Genomic DNA, 24,752 nt, shown 5'->3' on the forward strand with positions numbered 1-24,752 from the left:
ATAATAAGGAAGATTCAGACCAACTGTCATAATAAGGAAGATTCAGACCAACTGTCATAATAAGGAAGATTCAGACTAACTGTCATAATAGGGAAGATTCAGACTAACTGTCATAATAGGGAAGATTCAGCCTAACTGTCATAATAAGGAAGATTCAGCCTAACTGTCATAATAGGGAAGATTCAGACTAACTGTCATAATAGGGAAGATTCAGACTAACTGTCATAATAGGGAAGATTCAGACTGTCATAATAGGGAAGATTCAGACTGTCATAATAAGGAAGATTCAGACTGTCATAATAAGGAAGAGGGTATCAGAGGGCATGTTGTTACACACACCCTCTGCCGTCCATGTTGAATCAGCAGAATGTTAAGGAAGTGGGAGCGACTCCCTGCGATGCGTATTCTAAAACCTCCTTTCACAACACTAACAACAGGGCATAGGCAGGAGCGCCGTGTGTTTGAATATCACTGCTGCCAAAACCGTTATGGGCTAACCATGTCAGACAACAGGCTTGAACACTGTCGCGGGCTCCGGCAGGGAAGGTACAGAGAGCACTTAGCAGCCCAGACAGTGTCTGAGAGCCCAGCAAAACAGCTAGTTTCTCTCTCTCAGGAAACACACAGTATTGCTCCAAAGGCAGCCAGGCATAAAGAGAACAAGGTGCCCATTCTCACTCACTCACTCCTTGGAGTTCTCCCTCTCCCTCGCTCCTAACATTTGAGATGGTGCTTTGAGTGTTGCTTTTCTGAGGCAGTCCTCATAACAGGATCAGAGATCCGCTCTGCAGCTGGAACTCACTCACACTGTGAGACTGTGTGGAGGTTTGCTACATGGAGAATAAGCATCCAAGTAATGGTATATTTCATAACCGATGGCATGACACCACTACTGTGTATCTTACTCACAGCCTACAGTCATTGGTTGACAGAGAGGAGCTTTGTTAAATGGAGTAGGGATACGCACTGTATGTACAGTGCACTTTAGAACTCAAATCTGAGCATGGCTGCTACATTGTAGAATGATGACCGGTTACAATGAGAGCAGGAATTCTGATACATTCCAAACAATGTGTCTATTCAGTGTTGATGGGCATCACAGCCTGCCTATCTGTAACATCTGACAATCCTGACCAATACGAACCGCTGTCAATTTCAAACGTGGAATTTGCATAGACTGCTGAAAGCTAGCTAGATAACAATAACCACATGGTTAACACTGTCACGTTAGCAGCCTTCGCGGTTTGCACTTGGTTTTCGTAGACTATTGTTTCTCTACCAACACACTCTTGCGATGCAGCAGCCTTCTGCAGATATGCAGGAAGTTCCATTTCCTCCAAACATTTTCAGACGTTCCCCAAAACACAACTCCATTCAGTCTTCTTCACCGTTGCTAAAAACCAATGCTGGCGAGGCTTTCTTGCAACGCTCATTACTTACATCTTTCTTGGCGATCTTCGGGGTGGTGTTTTTGAATTTGGAGGTCTTGAAACGATTCATTCTAGTCCCCTGAATTAACTTTCGTGCCTTCCGGGTATCTCTGTCTTGTTGATACTATTCGAAAAGAGCGAGCACTCAGCAGCACACTCCTTTTCAGATGACAGTTCTCGAGTTCAGCACTGTCACAACTCGCTGTACTGTGTGAGCGATTCAATCGACGATCGACTCAGACCCCTGTTTAGCTACATCAATGATGATTGACCACGGTAAAATACAAATGTTTCTGTTTTGAAACGTTTAATCGTAATTGCCGTGAGTAAGAAGCGGACTACATGGGATTCAACTGTTTAAATACTATTCCACAGTTTCTCAAGTACAGACGTTTCAACAGAGTGAAAGTTAGTTTGCGAACATCTTGAAACAAAAAATAGATTTATTGACAGTCAATTATTTTGCGCATGTCCGTGACACGGACATTTACTTGCACATGCGCAGTCCCCGCTGAGTAACAGCAGTAAAGTAATGATGGCGTCCTCAGCGGCTCGCATCTCCACACGTTGGATAACAGTTGCTGTGTCCTCTGGTCACCGTCGTGCTTGTTGTGCTCTGGCCCCTTCTTCCAATGGAGGCTCAAGAAGTCTGTCGACTTTTGGAGCACAGAAATTCTGGCCGGGAAGCAATGCAATGCGTGGGGGCACGGGGAATGCGTTGACATTGAGAGGGCTGTCAGGTGGGTGCACAGAGACGGCCTAACTAGCAAGCTAGGCTAGCTTGATGCTAGCGTTTCTCGTAGTTTCCATTCACCTTTTTGGACACAACTGACAGTCTCCAACAACAACAAAATTGACACCACGGTAACATTCCTAACGATACAACTGAAAGACAGACTAACCTTAGCTCAGCCCATAGCTGGCTAGCTAACGAGCTAGTAGTTAGCTTATACGCATTCAAATTGCTGGAGGTGTTTGGTACTGTAGCAAGCCTGCAGCTCCATAGCCATTGCAAGGAAAGTAATGTCAGGTCACAGCACTGATGATCTTGAACGGACTGTCAGTAATAGCTACTGAACTGTACAGTCAAACATTGCGTTGAACTAGCTGTATCTGCATGATCCCTGATTAGCTAGCTATATATGCCAACTGGCGTTTGCTAGAAATGTATTGGCCCAAGAGTTGATCATCACAGACAGCAGCTAACTTTATGTATTTGATTGAGTCCTCAGATATATCGAGCCCTGCTTAGTGTTATAGATGAATTGTGAGTGTACAGGCCTGTAGCTACCTTGGAAATAGATGACTACAGAAGGACAACAATAATAATCCACAGTCATGTTGCCAGGTGTAATCTACTCACAAGCCCTTTCTTGGTAGTTCCAGGTGTTAAATCTCCCCATGTCATCTGCACACTGTCCTTCCACACAAGTGCCCCAGCCTCCAACAAGCAGGACTTCTACACGGTGTTGGAGGTACCACGCACTGCCACCCAGAAAGAGATCAAGAAAGCGTATTATCAGGTGTGTGATCACTTTCTTTGTAGTGTTGACTTGCTGTATTGATCCTTAGCTGTCACCAATCACCACAGTTGTGGAAAGAGAACTTTTGTTGTTGTCCCTCTTCAGATGGCTAAGAAGTATCACCCTGACACCAACAAGGAAGACCCTAAGGCCAAGGAGAAATTTGCTCAGCTGGCTGAAGCTTATGAGGTTTGGCTGACCTTCTTCAAAATGGGCTTCCCCTTTTAAGAAACTAAAATTAGATTAAAGGATAGCAATATTTCTGTGACTTGTGTTGCTGATGTGGAATCACTAGTTCGTTACTTTCCTAACCGGTTTCTTGGTACTATTTGATGTCACTCTTGAAGAAAGTGTCAGTTAATCAAGTAAACGAAACATCAGAACCACTTGACTCAATGAAGGAACTGCCTGGTCTTATTGGAGAACAGTGCATCTTACTTCCTGCTTTGTCCTCCCCCAGGTGCTGAGTGACGAGGTGAAGAGGAAGCAGTATGACACGTACGGGGTGGCAGGGTTCGACGCCAGCCAGGCGGGCGGTGGTGGACACCAGCAGTACAGGAGCGGACAGGCCAACAGCGTGGACCCAGAGGAACTGTTCCGCAAGATCTTTGGGGAGTTCTCTGGAAGCCGTGGCTTTGGGGACTTCAATGCCGTATTTGATCAGCCCCAGGAGGTATGTAGTTGGGATGCCATACTGCTTTTAGAACCAAGGGGTTATGATTAGCCTAATCCCAGATCTGCTTGTGCTGTCTGTGCATGACAACCACCATATGAGTTGGCTATACAGCACAAACAGAAGTTTTGACTGCTCATTCAAGTCAATGTTCAGTGAGGTCATATTGAGTGAGCCCATGCCAGGAAGTAAAAGCAGGAAGCAATTACTTTTTTAGGAGTGTAAACTTTTTGTTAAATACATCCAATATGAATCTCTTGTCCCTCCTTTCCTCCCAGTTTATCATGGAGCTGACGTTCACCCAAGCTGCCAAGGGGGTCAACAAAGAGATGGCGTTCAACACTGAGGCCAGCTGCCAGCGATGTGATGGCAAAGGGAGCGAGCCTGGCACCAAGGTTGTGCACTGCCACTACTGCAATGGCTCTGGCATGGTAGGTGACATGATGTGTGGCGTGAAGTGTTCGTGTCTCACGTGCTTGTCTCACGTGCTTGTCTCATGTGCTTGTGTGTTTTGCCCTGTACAGGAGACGGTGAACACGGGCCCCTTTGTGATGCGGTCGACATGTCGTCGGTGTAATGGGAAAGGCACTGTGATCTCCACCCCATGTAACTCCTGTCACGGGACCGGACAGACCAGACAGAAAAAGACAGTAAGGGTCCCTGTCCCAGCAGGTGAGACACACCCACACACTGACTCTCACTCCTATACCTACCCAGTCTTATCTGGAATCTAAACGTAGTATGCATTTTCTAATGTGAGACAGAGAGACCCAGGAGCAGCCTTCTCATCCTGAATCTCTTCCTTTTCTCATTAAGATCACTAATCATTTTTTTAAATTCAACCTTTATTTAACTAGGCAAGTCAGTTAAGAACAAATTCTTATTTACAATGACTGCCTACCGGGGAACAGTGGGTTATCAAATCAAAGTTTATTTGTCACGTGCGCCAAATACAACCGGTGTTGTAGACCTTACAGTTAAATGCTCACTTACAGGCTCTAACCAACAATGCAAAAAAGGTATTAGGTGAACAATGGGTAAATAAAGAAATAAAAACAACAGTGAAAAATAACAGTAGAGAGGCTATATACAGTAGCGAGGCTATATACAGTAGCGAGGCTGTATACAGTAGCGAGGCTGTATACAGTAGCGAGGCTGTATACAGTAGCGAGGCTGTATACAGTAGCGAGGCTGTATACAGTAGCGAGGCTGTATACAGTAGCGAGGCTGTATACAGTAGCGAGGCTGTATACAGTAGCGAGGCTGTATACAGTAGCGAGGCTGTATACAGTAGCGAAGCTGTCAGAACGACAGATTTTTACCTGGTCAGCTTGGGGATTCGGTCCAGCCAACTTTTGGTTACTGGCCCAAAGCTCTAACCACTAGGCTACCTGCCACCCCATAATTATATTCTAAACTGTTTTAAACATTTATAAAACTCTATAATGCTGAATGAAGCAGTCCCTAATGTTTGAAACGTTTATAAAACTCTATAATGCTGAATGAAGCACTTCCTATGTTTGAAACGTCTATAAAACGTGAGCAGGTTTAACGTGAGCGGGTTTAATGTGAGTGGGTCAGAGGGCTACTGATCCCGTCTTTGAGCGTCCCAGACGTCCTGATATTTTCAAACCTGTTTGATTTTATCGGCACAAAATCTGCAATGCTCTTCTAGTGTGAGATGTACAACGACAGGTTCTGAGAACGGTGTTCAGCAATAGCCAATGAGAGGTCTCCAGAGAAGATGCCAGTGAGATGATGGCGTCACCCAGAATGTGTACTCTCGAGCAGGAACGATAACTACTACTAATTTGCGTTTGTACTTGCCTTTAACCAAAGCCAAAGTGTCAAATTGTTAGATATTTCAACTAGGTGTGAATGTCTGACTGAAAACGTTTGAGGCTGATTTGTTCTAGCTACGTTAACAATCTAATTGCATCATTGTTTTCATGAGACAGCATGTCTGTATGGAGAATCCTTACGACCGAGTGAAGAATCGTGTAGTGTGTGACCCTGTACTGTGCCACATCGTGTAGTGTGTGACCCTGTACTGTGCCACATCGTGTAGTGTGTGACCCTGTACTGTGCCACATCGTGTAGTGTGTGACCCTGTACTGTGCCACATCGTGTAGTGCGCACCACTACGTTGGAAAGACAAAAAACGACAGGGAAGAGTCGTTTAATGTGGGAGGCTCAGCGATGTTAGGATTTTGAAAGTTGTGTAGTGCACACCCAGGTTGACTGGCTGTGTTGTCTCTTTGCAGGTGTTGAGGACGGTCAGACGGTCAGGATGCCTGTGGGGAAGAAGGAGGTGTTCATCACGTTTCGGGTCCAGAAGAGCCCAGTGTTCAGACGGGACGGCGCAGACATCCACTCTGACGTGCTGATCTCTGTGGCTCAGGCTGTACTGGGGGGCACGGCCCGGGCACAGGGCCTCTACGAGACAGTCAACCTCTCGGTGAGAGACACACGGACAGACCAACCTTTCTGTGACACACCTACATACATAAGAGTGATGGATCGATGGCCAGTAACTAACTGTGATTGGTGAATCCTCTTGTAGATCCCTGCTGGGATCCAAACAGACCAGAGGATCCTCCTCTCTGGGAAGGGCATCGCACGGATCAGTGGCTATGGTTACGGAGATCACTACGTCCACGTCAAAGTCCGAGTCCCCAAGTAAGCTACACACAATACACCTTTAGATACCATCTCTGTAGTAAGTTACTCACAGTACACCTTTAGATACCATCTCTGTAGTTATTTACTACACAATACACCTTTAGATACCATCTCTGTAGTTATTTACTACACAATACACCTTTAGATACCATCTCTGTAGTAAGTTACTCACAGTACACCTTTAGATACCATCTCTGTAGTAAGTTACTACACAATACACCTTTAGATACCATCTCTGTAGTAATTTACTACACAGTACACCTTTAGATACCATCTCTGTAGTAAGTTACTCACAGTACACCTTTAGATACCATCTCTGTAGTAATTTACTACACAATACACCTTTAGATACCATCTCTGTAGTAAGTTACTCACAGTACACCTTTAGATACCATCTCTGTAGTAAGTTACTACACAGTACACCTTTAGATACCATCTCTGTAGTAATTTACTACACAGTACACCTTTAGATACCATCTCTGTAGTAATTTACTACACAGTACACCTTTAGATACCATCTCTGTAGTAAGTTACTCACAGTACACCTTTAGATACCATCTCTGTAGTAATTTACTACACAATACACCTTTAGATACCATCTCTGTAGTAATTTACTCACAGTACACCTTTAGATACCATCTCTGTAGTAAGTTACTACACAGTACACCTTTAGATACCATCTCTGTAGTAATTTACTACACAGTACACCTTTAGATACCATCTCTGTAGTAATTTACTACACAGTACACCTTTAGATACCATCTCTGTAGTAATTTACTACACAATACACCTTTAGATACCATCTCTGTAGTAATTTACTACACAATACACCTTTAGATACCATCTCTGTAGTAATTTACTACACAATACACCATCTCTGTAGTAATTTACTACACAATACACCTTTAGATACCATCTCTGTAGTAATTTACTACACAGTACACCTTTAGATACCATCTCTGTAGTTATTTACTACACAGTACACCTTTAGATACCATCTCTGTAGTAAGTTACTCACAGTACACCTTTAGATACCATCTCTGTAGTAATTTACTACACAATACACCTTTAGATACCATCTCTGTAGTAAGTTACTCACAGTACACCTTTAGATACCATCTCTGTAGTAAGTTACTCACAGTACACCTTTAGATACCATCTCTGTAGTAATTTACTACACAGTACACCTTTAGATACCATCTCTGTAGTAATTTACTACACAATACACCTTTAGATACCATCTCTGTAGTAAGTTACTCACAATACACCTTTAGATACCATCTCTGTAGTAAGTTACTCACAGTACACCTTTAGATACCATCTCTGTAGTAATTTACTACACAATACACCTTTAGATACCATCTCTGTAGTAAGTTACTCACAGTACACCTTTAGATACCATCTCTGTAGTAATTTACTACACAATACACCTTTAGATACCATCTCTGTAGTAATTTACTACACAATACACCTTTAGATACCATCTCTGTAGTAAGTTACTACACAGTACACCTTTAGATACCATCTCTGTAGTAAGTTACTCACAGTACACCTTTAGATACCATCTCTGTAGTAAGTTACTCACAGTACACCTTTAGATACCATCTCTGTAGTAATTTACTACACAGTACACCTTTAGATACCATCTCTGTAGTAAGTTACTCACAGTACACCTTTAGATACCATCTCTGTAGTAAGTTACTCACAGTACACCTTTAGATACCATCTCTGTAGTAAATTACTCACAATACACCTTTAGATACCATCTCTGTAGTAAGTTACTCACAGTACACCTTTAGATACCATCTCTGTAGTAAATTACTCACAATACACCTTTAGATACCATCTCTGTAGTAAATTACTCACAATACACCTTTAGATACCATCTCTGTAGTAAATTACTCACAATACACCTTTAGATACCATCTCTGTAGTAAATTACTCACAATACACCTTTAGATACCATCTCTGTAGTAAGTTACTCACAATACACCTTTAGATACCATCTCTGTAGTAAGTTACTCACAATACACCTTTAGATACCATCTCTGTAGTAAGTTACTCACAATACACCTTTAGATACCATCTCTGTAGTAAGTTACTCACAATACACCTTTAGATACCATCTCTGTAGTAAGCTACTGCAAAATACACCTTTAGATACCATCTCTGCATCTCTGACAAATGTTAGATGTTCATTCCTCACGGTCTCCACTATTGTGTGTGAGCAGGATCCTGACAGACAGACAAAAAGCTCTGCTCATGAGCTACGCAGAGGATGAGACTGAAGTGGAGGGGACAGTCAATGGTGTCACAAGCACCACTGCAGGTAGTGGCACACACACACACACACTGTTTCTGGGCTAGGTTCCTACACACTGACTGCACACTTACCTGCTCCTCTTCATTTGGTTTACAATTAGTTGAGGTCCCAGCTCTGCTCATGAAAGCTGACAATGCTTTTATTTGTAAAACCTTAGCTCACGCAATACATGTTTCTGACCAGGTGGGGGCAGCAGTGCTAAGCAGTCTGAGGCAGGGCAGGACAGGCAAGAGGATGTAGGAGAGAGCAAGCAGGAGCAGGGCTTCTTCACCAAGTTAAAACAATTGTTTAGCTCCACCTGACAGTCACAAACTAACAGTCACAAACAAACAGGTAGGACACTATTCATGATGCCTTTGCCTGGCAGTCACAAACCGGGTAGGACACTAGTCATGATGCCTTCGCCTGACAGTCACAAACCAGGAAGGACACACTATTCATGATGTTGCCTTTGCCACTTGTGCACATGCATATGTGGGATAAACAGTTTCTGGAACACACTGGTTCGTGGCACACCGTTTGTCAGTCAGCTGGTTTGTGACTGTCATCTGTATAAAGTTGCATGCATACATACACTATACATACATACTAAAGTATGTGGCCTCCCCTTCAAATTAGTTGATTCGGCTATTTGAGACACCCGTTGCTGACAGATGTATAAAATCGAGCACACAGCCATGCAATCTTCATAGACAAACATTGGCAGTAGACTGGCCTTACTGAAGAGCTCCGGGACTTTCAACGTGGCACTGTCATAGGATGTCACATTTCCAACAGGTCAGTTCGTAAAATTTCTGCCCTGATAGAGCTACCCCGGCCAACTGTAAGTGCTGATATTTTGTGAAGTGGAAACGTCAAGGAGCAACAATGGCTCAGCCGCGAAGTGGTAGGCCACACAAGCTCGTCTGTCCTCGGTTGCAACACTCACTACTAGTTCCAAACTGCCTCTAGAAGCAACGTCAGCACAAGAACTGTTCATCGGCAGCTTCATGAACTGGGTTTCCATGGCCGAGCAGACAAGCCTAAGATCACCACACAAGCAATGCCAAGCGTCAGCTGGAGTGGTGTAAAGCTTGCCGCCATTGGACTCTGGAGCAGTGGAAACGCGTTCTCTGGAGTGATGAGTCACACTTTCCATCTGGCAGTCCAATGGACGAATCTGGATTTGCCGGATGCCAGGAGAACACTCCTTACCCAAATGCATAGTGCCAACTGTAAAGTCTGGTGGAGGAAGAGTTATGGTCTGCGGCTGTTTTTGATAGTTTAGGCTAGACCCCTGAGTTTCTGTGAATGGAAATGTTAACGCTACAGCATGCAATGACATTCTAGACCATTCTGTGCTTCCAACTTTGTGGCAACAGTTTGGGGAAGGCCCTTTCCTGTTTCAGCATGACAATGCCCCTGTGCACAAAGCAAGATCCATACAGAAATGGTTTGTTGAGATCGGTGTGGAAAAACTTGACTGGCCTGCATAGAGCCCTGACCTCAACTCCATCAAACACCTATGAGATGAATTAGAAAGCTGACTGCGAGCCTGGCCTAATCACCCATCATCATCAGTACCTGACTTCACTAATGCTCTTATGGCTGAAAGTCCCTGCAGAAATGTTCCAAAATCGAATGGAAAGCCTTCCCAGACGAGTGGAGGTTGTTATAGCAGCAAAGGGGGACCAACTCCATATTAATGCCCATGATTTTGGAATGAGATTTTTCGACAAGCAGGAGTCCACGTACTTCTGGTCATGTAGTGTACATGCATACACACAATTGTTTAACCATAGAAATATAATTACTAGAAAAGACATCCCAATTCAAATCAATGTTTTGCTGTCATTTTCAATGGGTGGAGGGACAGTAGTTTGTCATATGCTGGTTTTGAAAACACATGCAGTAATTCTGTTTCTTTATTTTTATACTGAAAGGTAAAAGGTCCACTGGGAACTGAGGCGAGTGTCCGAGGGTAGAGAGATGATGTCCTAAGAAGACAGCCACAAGGAGAGACCAGATATGGGAACAGGTGGTGGGAGAGTGTTGGAGGGATGATGTCTACTGTATCCTACTCTGGCACTGGACAAGACTGGTTACCCCAGATTTACCTTCACAGATCTCCTTTCATCCTTGATCAGTTCCATAGCAGTGGAAGACAATGGACTGAAACAGACTCAAACAGAATGTGGTCCTAACTCATACCTGTTGCCTAAAACCCAAATCCAAGAGGAAATAGTTTTTTGGATGGTGTTAAATGTGCAAAAATGTTGCGCAATGGTCTTCAAGCATATCATAAAAGGCATTGGGCAGAAGTAAATTCATCCACAAATATAATTCTACATCTTAAATGACCACATGTTGAAAAGATTGGGGTACGTGATCCGTATGTAAAGCGAACGGGGCGGCAACTTTAACAGGGTATTCCATAGATTTTCCTAATGTTCCTGTCCATCAGATTCCTAACCGTGTGATAGCAGTGCAGTCAGTCACTCATAAAGTATGGTCTCTCTGCTGTCTTTGAGGAATGCACTGTTGCCAGTGATGGCTAAAAAAAACATGGATATACAAAACATTAGACACCTTTATAATATTGAGTTGCACCCCCTTTTTCCCTCAGAACAGCCTCAATTCATCAGGGAATGGAGTCTACAATGTGTCATGCGTTCCACAGGGATGCTGGTCCATGTTGACTCCAATGCTTCCCACAGTTGTGTCAAGTTGGCTGGATGTCCTTTGGGTGGTGGACCGTTCTTGATACACACAGGAAACTGTGGAAAAACCCAGCAACACTGCAGTTTGTGACACTCAAACTGGTGCGCCTGGTACCTACTATCATACCCTGTTCAAAGGCATTTCAACCTTTTGTCTTGCCCATTCACCCTCTGAATGGTACACACACACAATACAAGCCTGTGGTCTCAAAGCTTAAAAATCCTTCTTTAACAGGTCTCCTCCCCTTCATCTACACTGATTGAAGTAAATTGAAGTGTCATTAATAAGGGATCATAGCTTTCACCTGGTCAGTCTGTCATGGAAGTTATTCCTAATGGTTTGTACACTTAGGGTATAGGAATAGAAAGGCCTGTGCTGCAATAAGGAACTTTGTTTTGGTTGAGATCCTCCTGATTTCTTTAAATGTTTAATACGTTTGTTCTGTAAAGTTAACTCTGCTTCCTATCTAGCTAGCTACTGCAACGAGTTGTACCAGCATTAGTACTGTCAAACAGCTATGGTGAGAGAGAGGAAGTTGTCTGGCTGAAATACCTTTGTTACATAAAGTGTAATGTGTGTGGAGATGCATTTGGGCCTGAGAACCCAGTCATCCAGGATGGGCATGACTCAAACCAGTTGGATCAGATGTGGCCGGACCTCTTCCCTCTTACTCTGCTCCTCGTCAACCCCTTCTCCCTTGATGAATCTGAGAATTCACTCAAAGCAGCACACTTTCATGTACCTCCATTCTGCCTAGTTATATTTGTAAATACACAGCTGTTGATATTGCAACCATACCAATGTGTCATGTTAGAGAAGTAAATAACATCTATAATTAAAGTGAAATCTAAATGAATTGTTAATGTCTTATTGCTGCCAGATGTGAACAGTAGAAATACTAAACTACTGGAGAACGGGCCAATGACCCTGGTCTAATACTTTAGATGTCTGTACTTCCTTTAAGTAATAACAGAGCTGAATTGCAAGTGACATTACTAAGCACAGATCTGTTAGCAGTTGGATATGTGTATCTTAGGAACACAAGGAATGTATTCAAACAGGGAAAATGTCTCAACACATAAAATGACAAAAGTATACAGGAAATTCAACCATTTATTTTACTACAATGTATTCCTGTGATTTTCTTCTTTCACAAAATGAGACCAGTGACATTTGTAGTAAATAGTCGGTCACTGATAAAGCTTGAGTTAGATTGCAGTGTACTTACTGTACAAGACTAATGGGTTTGATAATACGGTTACTGTTTGCTTTCTATTACAGCCGACAAGGCAAGAAAGAGTCACGCAACGTGTGTCTGTCAAGCACTCACTGAGATCACTAGGCTTCCATTAGTTCATCGCCAACAACACTCACACCTCGACACCTGAGATTATGGGTCGTGTTCATTAGGGCCCACATTTCAGAAGAGTTTAGTTAGTCCAGTTAGTCCCTCCCTGTTTCAGTCTTCTTCTGTTTAGTGCCTAATGAACACAACCCAAGTCTGGTCATTCCAGAACTCCTTCAAAATGTTCTAAATACTGCAACAGTTCCATCCCCTGAAAACAAATACTAAAATTGCATTTACATTGAACTAAAATATGACAAGTCTTGCAATGTTTCTTAAGTATATAATTTAATTAACATGAACCTGAGACCCAACACGTACATGACTAATGAGGCTCTGGACTGGTCTGGACAGCCATAACTACACCTGGGTCATGTTCATTAGGGCAAAATGTTTTACCACGGAAATCAAACATTTCTTATTGGACTAATCAAGATAATCCCGGTTTCATTCTGTTTCGTTAATACCTCAGATGGAGGAAGGGCTACTGAACAAAGAATTGAAGGACTACCAAATACACCAGAGATGGATAGGAGAGAACCACAGACCTGAACACACAGCATAGAACCTGTTTGTAATGAACCGAGATAATGTCATGTCAGCAACTTGACCTTTGGTATTCAGCATTCTGACCTTTAACAACTTCTCCATCTTCAAGTGAAAGCATAGAATACAACGCAAACTGCTGTCTTCAATGTTAAAACTACAAACAAATCAAGGAATGTAATGTTGATGTCAGTGTGAATCCTGAAAAGGATCTGATAAATACTGTATTGCCCTTATATTTCCTCAGATACAAACCTATGGTCACCTGCACAACACATTGTTCTCCTTCTCCACAACCAAACAACGATGGCTCAACCTCATCAGGTTGGTGCATAGCTTTCAAGTCTTAAATGTTATACATTCAGACTGATGAGGTGCCTTGTCTTCACCAATCTAACCCGATCTCATCTCCCAGACCATTACACTAGCTGCTGTATTCGCTGCCTCTACCTGGTGTTCATAGGCCTAGAACAATACTGAAAATCAACTTTATACACGTTTCCAGGACGGATGTGTCCGTTTTCAGACACTCTGCTCCTCTCTAGACTGCCTGAGTGCCAAGCAAAGGACAAGGAACTGGACAGCACTAGATAACTAAGTCCAACATAGAATAAAACAAAGAAATACACTTCAGAAATGATTAATAGTAATATTGCTCGTCCATCCTAAAACAAGAACTAAAAAGTGTCCATCCTGCCTCACTGTCTGTGTGCTTTTCACAGGAGGTTGGAAATTTCTGCCTGCGTTCATTTGGAGAGAAGAGAAAAATAATCCATTGTGATGTGTGACAACCGTTGGCAACATTTTAAAGTCTAGACCTTTCTAAAAAAAGTGTGCTCTTGCTGTCAGTTAGCCTGTGCTGTCCGTAACCAAATCGTGGGACTACTCCCAAGAGAGTATCACCCCCATAACCATTAATACAAACTTTAAAAGATGTCGCTCAACCTACTCAAGCAAAGAGATAGTAGTCTGCCCTGCAGAAATACTCCTACACTTTGCCAGATCTGCATATTAACATATGCATAGAACGTGTTACTTTGACTGTTTCTGGCTCAGCAGTGTTTAAGTTGTGCTGGTGCTCACCGCTACGGAGTGCCAGCACCTCAAAATGTTCTACTTGTTCAGTTCCACCACCTAAATAAAAAAGTACGGGCACCTAATTCAGTCCACTTCAAGCAAAGGCTCACTGCTCTAATATTTTCAAGATTACATTTTGGTTTGATGGACTGATTGTGAGGACACCCAGGGGACAGCAGAATATAGTCCTTCAAATCACCATGGCAACCTAAAAGTGTCAAAATCCACAAAGGCTTTTTTGTCATAGCAGGATAGCTGTTTTTCCCCTCCAACTCTACTGCATCACTCCATAATACAATTGTTAGGGATTATTAAAGAGACTTCAACATGACTACAAATCACACTATAATCTAAACAAGTAAGATCAATTGTCATCTCATGTCAACTCAAGAAGAAATACATCCTATAACAGGTTTAAATTTAAAAAATGGCTCTAAACTGGTACTAAGAGCTACAAATATGACCAACCATACTGAGAAGATACAGGATGGAGGGAGAGTGAGAGGGAGGTAGTAGAGAGAGAAAATTAGAGGAGAGGAGGAGGGAAGGTTACAAGGTCTGGGTACAGATGGATTCTCATCCAAACGTTCAGAAAACAATTCTTCTTGTCTTCCCTCCCTGTTTTTCCTCCTTCTTTCCTGCAGAACAGCCAACAATTGGCTGTGGGTCGGATCACATGAAGTACCACGCAGCCAATCCGGCGAGGGCGGCGACCCAGGCGGCGAATAGGACCTGGCCTGTGGGGTGTCTGAGGACGGCCATGGCCAGCTGACCGACGTACGCCGAGCCCCCACTGGCCGCTGAGATAGACAAAGGACAAAGAACACGGTCAGCAAACCTCCCACATTACCATGTGAAACACTCATACCATTTTTAACACCACTAAGCCAGGTCAAGCAGTACTGCACTGGCCTGGTTAGGGAGCCACCGTAGATGCTGGAGCCATGCTGGAAAGGACAATGTGAAAAGCAAATATCCAAGCCAGCCAGACAGTGTGGTAAGGGTATTGTGGTTCTAAATGCCCACGTATTGCTAACATGGCACAACAATTCTTTCTTTTGGTTTTCTGGATCAAATCACTTTGTTTCCAGACAGAGCCTACAGGAGTTGTGTGTCAGCGTACCCATTTGTGCGGCGTAGTAGGGGCATTTGTTGATGTCTCCTCCGGTCCCATGGGCCCCGTGAACGGGCATGCCCGCATCCATGACCTCCTCCTGGATATCCTTACCCATCTCCTCTAGCTCATCAAATACCTGACACCAAACACACCAAACACAGGGGATTACAACTGGTTCATTTTCACTCAGCACAAAACAGAACCAAAGGTCAAACAGGGAGGTACCATCTGAAAAGGTCCAATAAGGAAAGCTTATTTTTCACAACACTTTGGAACAGTTTGATATTGTGTGTCCTGATGAACACAATCTCTGAACTGAAACAGTAAGCTGAATTGTGTTGACCCAGATTTTAGCACAAACTAAATTGCGACTGGGTCGGTGGGCGAGTGAAAGGAGTGATATTTAACTTAAGGAGGTGCCACTGGTCAAATAAATGTCCATGATGCAGAACCGTAATAAGAATATGATCAAGTTCAACATCTGACATTCATGTAATGTAATCAGAAGCCAGATGTGAGGAAGTGAATTAATGATCATATCTGAGCACTTGAAATATGATAGATGGCACATTGTCTGGCTACGCTCTCAGAACCAGTTAGCAGAGTGGTTATGGTGATAAGCACAAATCCAACCATCTGCTGTTGGCCAAAGACCCTAATTTTCCCTGGGCACAAGACTTATCTCCAAAGACAGGATCAATACAGTGGCTGGTTACTGAGCTTAAATGATTAATTAAATTATACAATACTGAGAAATGCAACTAAACGGCCGTGGCCTACCTCAGAGACTAAACGGCCGTGGCCTACCTCAGAGACTAAACGGCCGTGGCCTACCTCAGAGACTAAACGGCCGTGGCCTACCTCAGAGACTAAAACGGCCGTGGCCTACCTCAGAGACTAAAACGGCCGTGGCCTACCTCAGAGACTAAACGGCCGTGGCCTACCTCAGAGACTAAACGGCCGTGGCCTACCTCAGAGACTAAACGGCCGTGGCCTACCTCAGAGACTAAACGGCCGTGGCCTACCTCAGAGACTAAACGGCCGTGGCCTACCTCAGAGACTAAACGGCCGTGGCCTACCTCAGAGACTAAACGGCCGTGGCCTACCTCAGAGACTAAACGGCCGTGGCCTACCTCAGAGACTAAACGGCCGTGGCCTACCTCAGAGACTAAACGGCCGTGGCCTACCTCAGAGACTAAACTACCGTGGCCTACCTCAGAGACTAAACGACCGTGGCCTACCTCAGAGACTAAACGACCGTGGCCTACCTCAGAAACTAAACTAATGCGGCCTGGCTTCCTCTGAAAACAAAACGTCTATTTTTATTTAACTAGGCAAGTCAGGCAATAACAAATTCTTATTTACAATGACGGTCTAACCCTGCCCTAACCCGGACGACGCTGGGCCAATTGTGCACCGCCCTATGGGACTCCCGATCACGACTGGTTGTGATACCGATATGAGATGGCAATATTTCCAGCCATCACCTAGAAGGAATTATTAGGAGACCCACCGTTTACTGGAAGACCCACCACACCAGCAGTCTCCGTTTACTGGAAGACCCACCACACCAGTAGGTGCAGCAGTCTCCGTTTACTGGAAGACCCACCACACCAGTAGGTGCAGCAGTCTCCGTTTACTGGAAGACCCACCACACCAGCAGGTGCAGCAGTCTCCGTTTACTGGAAGACCCACCACACCAGTAGGTGCAGCAGTCTCCGTTTACTGGAAGACCCACCACACCAGCAGGTGCAGCAGTCTCACTCTTTAATCAACCCCAGCTCTATCTCTCTCTTCCCTTCCCCTTCCTCACCTCCATGTTGAACTGAAAGGCCAGCACGGCCTCCGCCACCAGCCTGTCCTTGGTGGCCATGTCCAGCTCCAGCTCATTCATCCGGCTCCGGTACAGCTGCTTGAAGGCCTTGGCGCTGTGGATGCCGTCAAACTGGTAGAAATAGACGCCCTCGCCCGTCGATGGCAACTTCAGCGCCCGCTGGGCCACCTTCTTCAGCACCTGACCCCCGGACAGGTCGCCCATGTAACGGGTGTAGGCATGGGCCACCAGCAAGACCGGCTCTTCCTGACCCACCTAAATACAAATACAACTTCACTGGCTTCTGGTATTGTCAACCCCCCCTGGACTCCACACACACCAGAGGATTGAAGCAGCACAGGGAGTCACAGTGCAGCACCCATGGAGTAGCGTTAGGGCTGAAGTGCCTTGCATAAAGGCACAATGGTAGTGGATGGTGGTAATGTGAATCTGAAACCAGCAGCCCTCCAGTAGCCAGTTCAGCCCCCACTTTTTTCGTCCAGCCTGGGACTTGAACCAGCGACCTTCTGGTTACCGGTCCACCTCTCTGACCTCTGGGTTACTCACCTGGTGGATGCGTTCCACGTAGCGTTGCGTGGCTGGCGAGCAGCTGACCCGCTCCCGCCAGTCCTCACCATAGAAGTAGTCCAGGTCGCGGGACAGGGCGTCACGTCTATTCAGCTCTGGGAAGTAGAGCGGGGAGAAGTCAGGATGATCCTTGTTCCTCTCAATCTCCTCCTCCATAGCCTCGTAGGTGTAGTAGAGGGCCACATCACCCAGCTGAGCGAGAGAGAGATGCAGAATTTTACCCCAAAACAAACATTTTAGGTGCAAATATTTTTCATTAATCCATGTTTGACAGTCCCTCAAATACTGTGTGTGTGTCAACATTCATGTTGTCAAGATACATCCCTTTCTGTATCCTGGCAAAGTCTCACAAAGTGAGGATGTCAAAGCACTTCATGTTCTTTAAAGCCTTACAATATATTGTTGTTCAGTACAGTGGTTGTTCATTACCAGTGGTGCTGAAAGACCCATCATGATTCTTCACAGTAATATCTTTCAAAGTGTTTGCAAAGTGAGGATGTCAAAGTTAGATCAAAAAGCCTACACCCTTAACTGACTGCTGTGGATAAATCAGATGATGCATAATGTTCAAGACAGTGAATGCAGCAGTACTAAGTCTCAGAAAAGACTTACGTGGCTGCTCTATTCTCCAGACTGACCTTGAAGAGCTCCTTGCGGATGCGCCCCCTGAGGAAGTCCTTGACAAACTGGGTGTTCTCCGCCTTCTCGTGAACCTCTTTGGTCCCGGCAGCCAGCAGTTCAGAAAGGTCTGTGGGGCTGTGGGGAGGGCACACTGGCTGACACCGCATGGGAAACTAGAGGCACACACTAACTACATGACCCATTGGGCTGGCTTCCCAAACCCAGATTAATCCTAGTTCTGGAGAAGAAGAAAAAACACTTTCAATGTAGCCTATTCTCCATTGAGCGTGCTTTTTACTCCAGGAGAAGGTTTAATCTGTGTCCGGGAAACGAGCCCATTGTGTTTTCAACTCTCCTCAGAAATAAAAAAGAGACAGACCAAATCTGACAGAACTGAAACATACCCTGCCCACACCCTGGCACTCAAACATACACTTGAGAGAAGAAACCTCTCACTTCCAGAAACTGCCCAGCCCCCATCCATTTTCAGAAATAGCACTGAAGTGAAGTTAGACCATCCCAGATTTCTATACCTGAGAGTGTCTTCTGGCTCTTTCTCTGCATTCACCAGGCCTCCTCCATCGGCGACACTCTCCGCCTTCACAGAGTCCTCCATCTTTTCTGCAGACAGCTTGGTCCTGTCACTCAGACAGACACTCTTTGCCAGTCTCTGCCAAAGACAGAACACCAAAACAAGACCCACACATTCAAAGCTGACTCACTATTGAGTGGGTGGGGTAGCCTACATGAGAGCCACATAGCCTAGATACAGTATGTGCAGATAGATAGATACAGAAGTAGTGCTTTTGTAAACAGAAGCCCAAATGTCCATGACAATAGAGTCTTAAGGGATAGTTGGAGATTTTGACAACTTATCAATGGTTTCCATTTACCCAGTCATACAAATGATATCTATGAGTTCATCTATCTCTGCATGCAGTTGAAGGTAATTAGTGTTAATTGAGCAATTGCCAACTAGCGTGAGTGTAATGACTGAAAGTCTATGGGATCAGCCAGCATGCTCCTCTGACTATGGGTATGCTGTCCACGCTGTGTTCTGGTGTACCGTTTGACAGCTAGCATAAACAGTAGCCCAACATGCTCCTCTGACTATGGGTATGCTGTCCACGCTGTGTTCTGGTGTACCGTTTGACAGCTAGCATAAACAGTAGCCCAACAAATCCATAAGAGAGGTGTTGCTCTTTTTCTGAAACTGAAAATACAGAAAGGAAATATTTCTTAACTCCAAACAATAACAAGGTAAACCTAACATTTAAGAACAACAAGGCAGAAAAACACTTTACATAACATTAGCCAAGTTAGAAAACAGAACCATAGAACAGTAAATTTAGCTAGCTAGCTAACGTAAGTTAGCTCATAATAAGTGTAAAAATAATGCCACCACCTTGAAACATTTTTCTCTCTGTATAATAGCTAACATTGTTATGATACTTACAATACTATGCTTGCAATGGGCATAAATGCAGAGTACTGAAAATAAACAAATGTAATGATTGCTGTTTTGACAAGGTAGCTAGCTAGCTAGCGATCTCTGACAGAGCTGTTTGATTATATTCATCGTCATGGTAACCACATGCCCCGAGTCTGCCTGCTAGCAAGGGATCTCTTTACATTCTAGATGGCATTTACGTTCTATTTAAGCAATAAGGCACGAGGGGGTGTGGTATATGGTCAATATACCATTGCTAAGTGCTGCTCTTAATCAAGACGCAACGCGGAGTGCCTGGAGACAGCCCTTAGCTGTGGTATACACAAAGCCCCAAGGTGCTTTATTGCTATTATAAACTGGTTACCAACGTAATTAGAACAGTAAAGATGTTTTGTCATATCACACACGTGTTATATGGTCTGATATACCATGGCTTTAAGCCAATCAGCATTCAGAGCTCAAACCACCCAGTTTATAATTGGGTCCATGAGAGTGCAAGTAGACAAAATTGCTTAATTAGTGCAAGCCCAGCACAACATATCATATCAGATACAACATAGCAAACAGCATATATATATTTTCTGATGAATCCTCGGCTCATGCCTGTATAAACTTAATATGGTAGGGTTTAAGCATAGTAGTAGGCATAGCCTACATCTTTGAGGGTGACAACCCAAACCATCCTAATTAGTCATAATAAGTAAAAGGAATTGGCTATGTAATTAACTAAACTATTTACTAAAGCTACATTCATTAAAACATCAAGAAGGGTCCATGAAATGAACATCTGGCCACACAAATCAGTACCCTTTGTTATTGCTGCCTGAACATGTCTCATGTGCCAAGATTACCAAGAAAACCTTGCACAGAGGCAAAAGAGCGCTTAGGCTAATGTGGGTGGGTCTACTGCTCTATTCTGCTGCGGGCCAAAATATTTTGTTCATTATTATTCTGCAAGTAAGACTATATTATTCTGCATTTAGCCTAATACTACATCGTCTTCATGGTGTAAACAAAAAATTGGGTATATGATATAACGCGTTAATATCCTAATGACAGTAAAACCCAATTCAAACATCTCTCTACATTTAGGAGAAGAGAGCCTAAACAGAACAGCAGCATTTGATACAGAGACTCTCCATCCAATGTCTTGTTGACACGTAGCCTAGTTATGACCAGCAGAACATCAGTCCACAACACAGGTTAGGCTAGATCTATAGAATAAACTCTACAGAAACACCTGAGATTTTTCAGATCAGTGTCACTTCAGTAACAGGAGCAGCCTACCACAATAAATATGACAATTATACGTAGCTTCTGTGCCTTATGATATCAGGTCCAATCCACTTCAAGTTCATAAGAGAGACCTCCCGAGTGGCGCAGCGGTCTAATGCCCTGCATTGCCGTGCTTGAGACATCACTACAGACCCGGGTTCGATCCGGGAGACCCGTGAAGAGGCGCACAATTGGCCCAGCGTTGCGCGGGACAGGGAGGGGTTTGGCCGGCCGGGATGTCCATGTCCCATCACTCTCTAGCGACTTCTGTGGCGGGCCGGGCGCATGCACGCTGACATGGTTGCCAGTTCTACGGTGTTTCCTCTTACACATTGGTGTGGCTAGCTTCAGGGTTAAGCAAGCAGTGTGTCAAGAAGCAGTACGGCTTGCCAGCATCTTGTTTTGGAGGACGCATGGTTCTTGACGTTCGCCTCTCCCATACGGGAGTTGCAGAGATGGGACAAGACTAAGGAAACCTCTCACCAATATACCAATTGGATATCACGAAATTGGGGCGAAAAAGGGGTTAAAAATAATAAGTACAATCCACATGATTAACACATGTTCACCATGCCTACCAGATACGTTTGGGAGATGCAGTCGTCAATGCAGGCAGGGGAAGCAGTAGAAATGCGATTTTCTTACCAATTATGTGTTGTTGTTGTCGTCGTCTTGGGGCGTTGGTGGTCACTGGTCAAACGTCCCCTGACAGTTGATTCAGCTGTGACCTTATTCAGAGTGCCAGAGATAAGGGAATGTGTGTGTGACTTTGGCAACACTGACACACAAGTAACAACACAGTGAATAGCTGGCACAACATAGCAGGGGCCTAGCATTAGAAGGCCCTAGTCGCTTCACAAAGTAATGAGGAAAGTCAACAATGAAGAGGCCTGGAACTACACAGAGAGCCAGACAAAGGAGCTCATAGTACACACATTGCTAGATGTTCAGTTAGTCTTGTGTTTACAAGCTAACTGTAAACTGTATCAAATAGTAGTTCTGGTTGTATCCATGATAGTGTTCCAACACTAGTTACATGCATTTGATCAAATGCGTCTTATATTTGAGGATATGGCAAGGGAATATTGCAAGCTAACTAACATCAGAATGTCGATTGGTCTTGCTAACGTTGTAACAAAGACGCTAACTGAGCTAGCCACCACCAGCAGAGCAGTTAGCTAGTTGAACAATTTAGCCCTTGACATCAAGGCACTGAACTGGCAGCTGTTAGACATGTTCCATGCTAGCGATCTATGTATAGTAGTTTCTAGTCTTTCGATGAAACAGTTTACAAGTGTTATAACCAGCGCCAGCTAATTAAACAGTTAATACGTGATTTACTTCAGGATGACAATGTGTCAAACATCTTAGAATAGCCTAATTTATTGTTTTGATGCTGTAGAAAGCTAAATAACTCACATGGGGTTATCTAGCATCCTACTCTGTCCCTATTGTACAGAGAATAAACATACAGTAGCTTACCTTCTCTGCGCACTCTGCGGAGCTCTTCTTCAGTATTGCTCAAAACATAGGAAATGTAGTCTTGCTTATTCTTCTTTGAGATTGGGTTGGCTGACCGCATCCAACTTTTAGGTGCATACACCGCCACCTACTGTACTGGAGTTTGAGTTCAGTCACGGACTACCTACATTAATTTACGGTAATACAAAATTTGGGGGAAAGGAAAATTACCCTGGCAACTATTAGCTCTCACTAAAAAAAACACCACCCCATTCCACTATTTAACCTTATCTAATCCTACTCCAGGCCAACGGTCTAAGAGGACAGAACACTACCACTCAACATCTCTGCAAGTCTTCTGCAGTAAATCCTCCCAATCCCAAGTACTTCTCTGCAGCTGCCACCACAACCTCTATTTTCTGTGACTTGTGTTCCATTTCTGTAGTACAGTTGACAACCATGGCTATAAATGCCAAGAAACCCACCTCACTGAAACACATACTATTCTCATCCCTCTTTATTGGTCTCTGCCTACTCACAGCAACCACCGTCATGTACACATCTTCCTCTACCGCTCTCTTCACTTCTTCAGCATATGACACTTTCTGTACTAATGTTAATCACTGACCTCAACCTGGCTTTGTCTCACCAGACACCTCCGATCTCCAGCCCCATGGGCAACCAACAGTTTACATACACAACTTTCTCCACCGATACTACACATTCCTTCATCTCATTCCCTCCTGCACTTTCTCACATCTAGGAATCTCCCTCCTACACACTGTGGCAACCCCTAAAACACAAGTGCATTGCAATGTGAACAGAAAGAGAATACGAGATTTGGATGACTGAATTAGCCACGCTATGGCGCGCCACATTAACTAAATGCCACAGTTACATTCACTTGTATAAATTAATGTGAGTCTGTTCGAATTAATTAATTAATTAATGGACTGAAGAGAGTCTCATTTTTTAATTAATTAATTGTCAGTGGATGCTCTTTAAAAAGACATTGTCAGATTATTTATTTCCTTGTTTTTATCGTCACTACCAGAAAATCTGCAGGGTGTGCAATGGATCTGATTATCATGGTGGTGGGGATGGACTGATTTGTGATTAATACAATCATTGTGAGGGGCAGAGGAAGGGCAAGTAAGTATGATAGGCACTCCATTGAACAGCTTTTAGAAACAGGAAAACTGGGAAAAATATGTTACTATATGTAATATGTTACTATACTGTATGTAATGTGTTACCAAATGTTATTTGTTGATATACGAAATGTGCTACTATATGTAATATGTTACTATATGTAATCGACTCTTAACCAACCATGCTATTTTGTTTGTTTTTCCTGTTGTTCGTAACTTGTTTTGTACATAATGTTGCTGCTACCATCTCTTATGACCGAAAAGAGCTTCTGGACATCAGAACTGCAATTGCTCACCTCAAACTCTACGAAGATCTCTTCTTCAGTGAGTCGGACGGGAGGGATATACTACAGACACCCGACCAGGCCCAGATCCCGTTATTCGCTGGAGAAGGAAACTGAGATTTCGCGGAAAGAGATCAGGGTGCCTTGTGAGGATCAGGCAACAAGTGGCTAACCTGCCCACCGTCCTGCTAGCTAACGTTCAATCCTGCTGCACGATATCTAAGGAAGTCTCTAGGTTTTGCTCGCCTGAGGTAGAGTAACTCATGATAAGCTGTAGACCACACTATCTACCTAGAGTTTTCATCTGTATTTTTTGTAGCTGTCTACATACCACCACAGACCAATGCTGGCAGGAAAATCGCAATCAATGAGCTGTATATCGCCATAAGCAAACAGGAAAACGCTCATCCAGAGGCGGCACTCTTAGATGCCGGGGACTTTAATGCAGGGAACTTAAAACAGTTCTATCTAATTTCTATCAGCATGTTAAATGTGCAACCAGAGGGAAACAATTCTAGACCACCTTTACTCCACACACAAAGCTCTCCCTCGCCCTCCATTTGGCAAATCTGACCATAATTCTATCCTCCTGCTTAAAAGCAAAAATTAAAGCATGAAGCACCAGTGACTCGGTCTATAAAAAAAGTGGTCAGATGAAGCAGATGCTAAACTACCGGACTGTTTTGCTAGCAC

The 24,752-nt window shown here is 43.9% G+C and overlaps 3 protein-coding genes across 8 annotated transcripts in view; 1 reads left to right on the forward strand and 2 right to left on the reverse strand.

Annotated features, from left to right (window-relative positions):
• coro7 (coronin 7) overlaps positions 1-1,881 on the reverse strand; it is a 270,650-nt gene extending 268,769 nt beyond the window's left edge. Inside the window, exon 1 of the mRNA XM_090197319.1 lies at positions 1,441-1,881. Coding sequence (XP_090053445.1) covers positions 1,441-1,500 — 60 coding nt within the window. The 5' untranslated portion in view covers positions 1,501-1,881. The remainder of the gene's footprint in view (positions 1-1,440) is intronic.
• On the forward strand, positions 1,500-12,187 carry dnaja3a (DnaJ heat shock protein family (Hsp40) member A3a). Of its 5 annotated transcripts, none has more exons than XM_090197332.1 (11): positions 1,744-2,170; positions 2,811-2,953; positions 3,059-3,142; positions 3,414-3,626; positions 3,905-4,057; positions 4,151-4,298; positions 5,891-6,084; positions 6,190-6,305; positions 8,540-8,637; positions 8,815-8,867; positions 10,554-12,187. In XM_090197332.1, the coding sequence occupies exons 1-11, from the start codon at positions 1,963-1,965 to the stop codon at positions 10,593-10,595; spliced, it is 1,452 nt and encodes a 483-aa protein (XP_090053458.1). In that variant the 5' UTR covers positions 1,744-1,962; the 3' UTR covers positions 10,596-12,187. The 5 variants fall into 5 exon arrangements, with proteins under 5 accessions (XP_090053461.1, XP_090053460.1, XP_090053458.1 ...); XM_090197333.1 differs by having other exon boundaries at positions 1,926-2,170; positions 2,817-2,953; XM_090197335.1 differs by lacking the exon at positions 8,815-8,867 and having other exon boundaries at positions 1,500-2,170; positions 2,817-2,953.
• Positions 12,188-12,426: 239 nt separating this feature from the next.
• On the reverse strand, positions 12,427-22,940 carry hmox2b (heme oxygenase 2b). Of its 2 annotated transcripts, none has more exons than XM_036939109.2 (8): positions 22,646-22,940; positions 21,809-21,891; positions 18,972-19,108; positions 18,456-18,573; positions 17,797-18,009; positions 17,230-17,505; positions 15,423-15,552; positions 12,427-15,099 (listed from the first exon to the last, which is right to left on the reverse strand). In XM_036939109.2, exons 3-8 carry the CDS (start codon positions 19,052-19,054, stop codon positions 14,972-14,974), a joined length of 948 nt encoding a protein of 315 aa, XP_036795004.2. In that variant the 5' UTR covers positions 19,055-19,108; positions 21,809-21,891; positions 22,646-22,940; the 3' UTR covers positions 12,427-14,971. The 2 variants fall into 2 exon arrangements, with proteins under 2 accessions (XP_036795004.2, XP_090053465.1); XM_090197339.1 differs by lacking the exons at positions 21,809-21,891; positions 22,646-22,940 and adding exons at positions 19,505-19,651; positions 19,895-20,307.
• Between the last annotated feature and the right edge of the window lie 1,812 nt (positions 22,941-24,752).

The sequence above is a fragment of the Oncorhynchus mykiss genome, chromosome 13, assembly GCF_057628025.1.
Source record: "Oncorhynchus mykiss isolate SJ-2025 chromosome 13, ASM5762802v1, whole genome shotgun sequence".
NCBI lineage: Eukaryota > Metazoa > Chordata > Actinopteri > Salmoniformes > Salmonidae > Oncorhynchus > Oncorhynchus mykiss.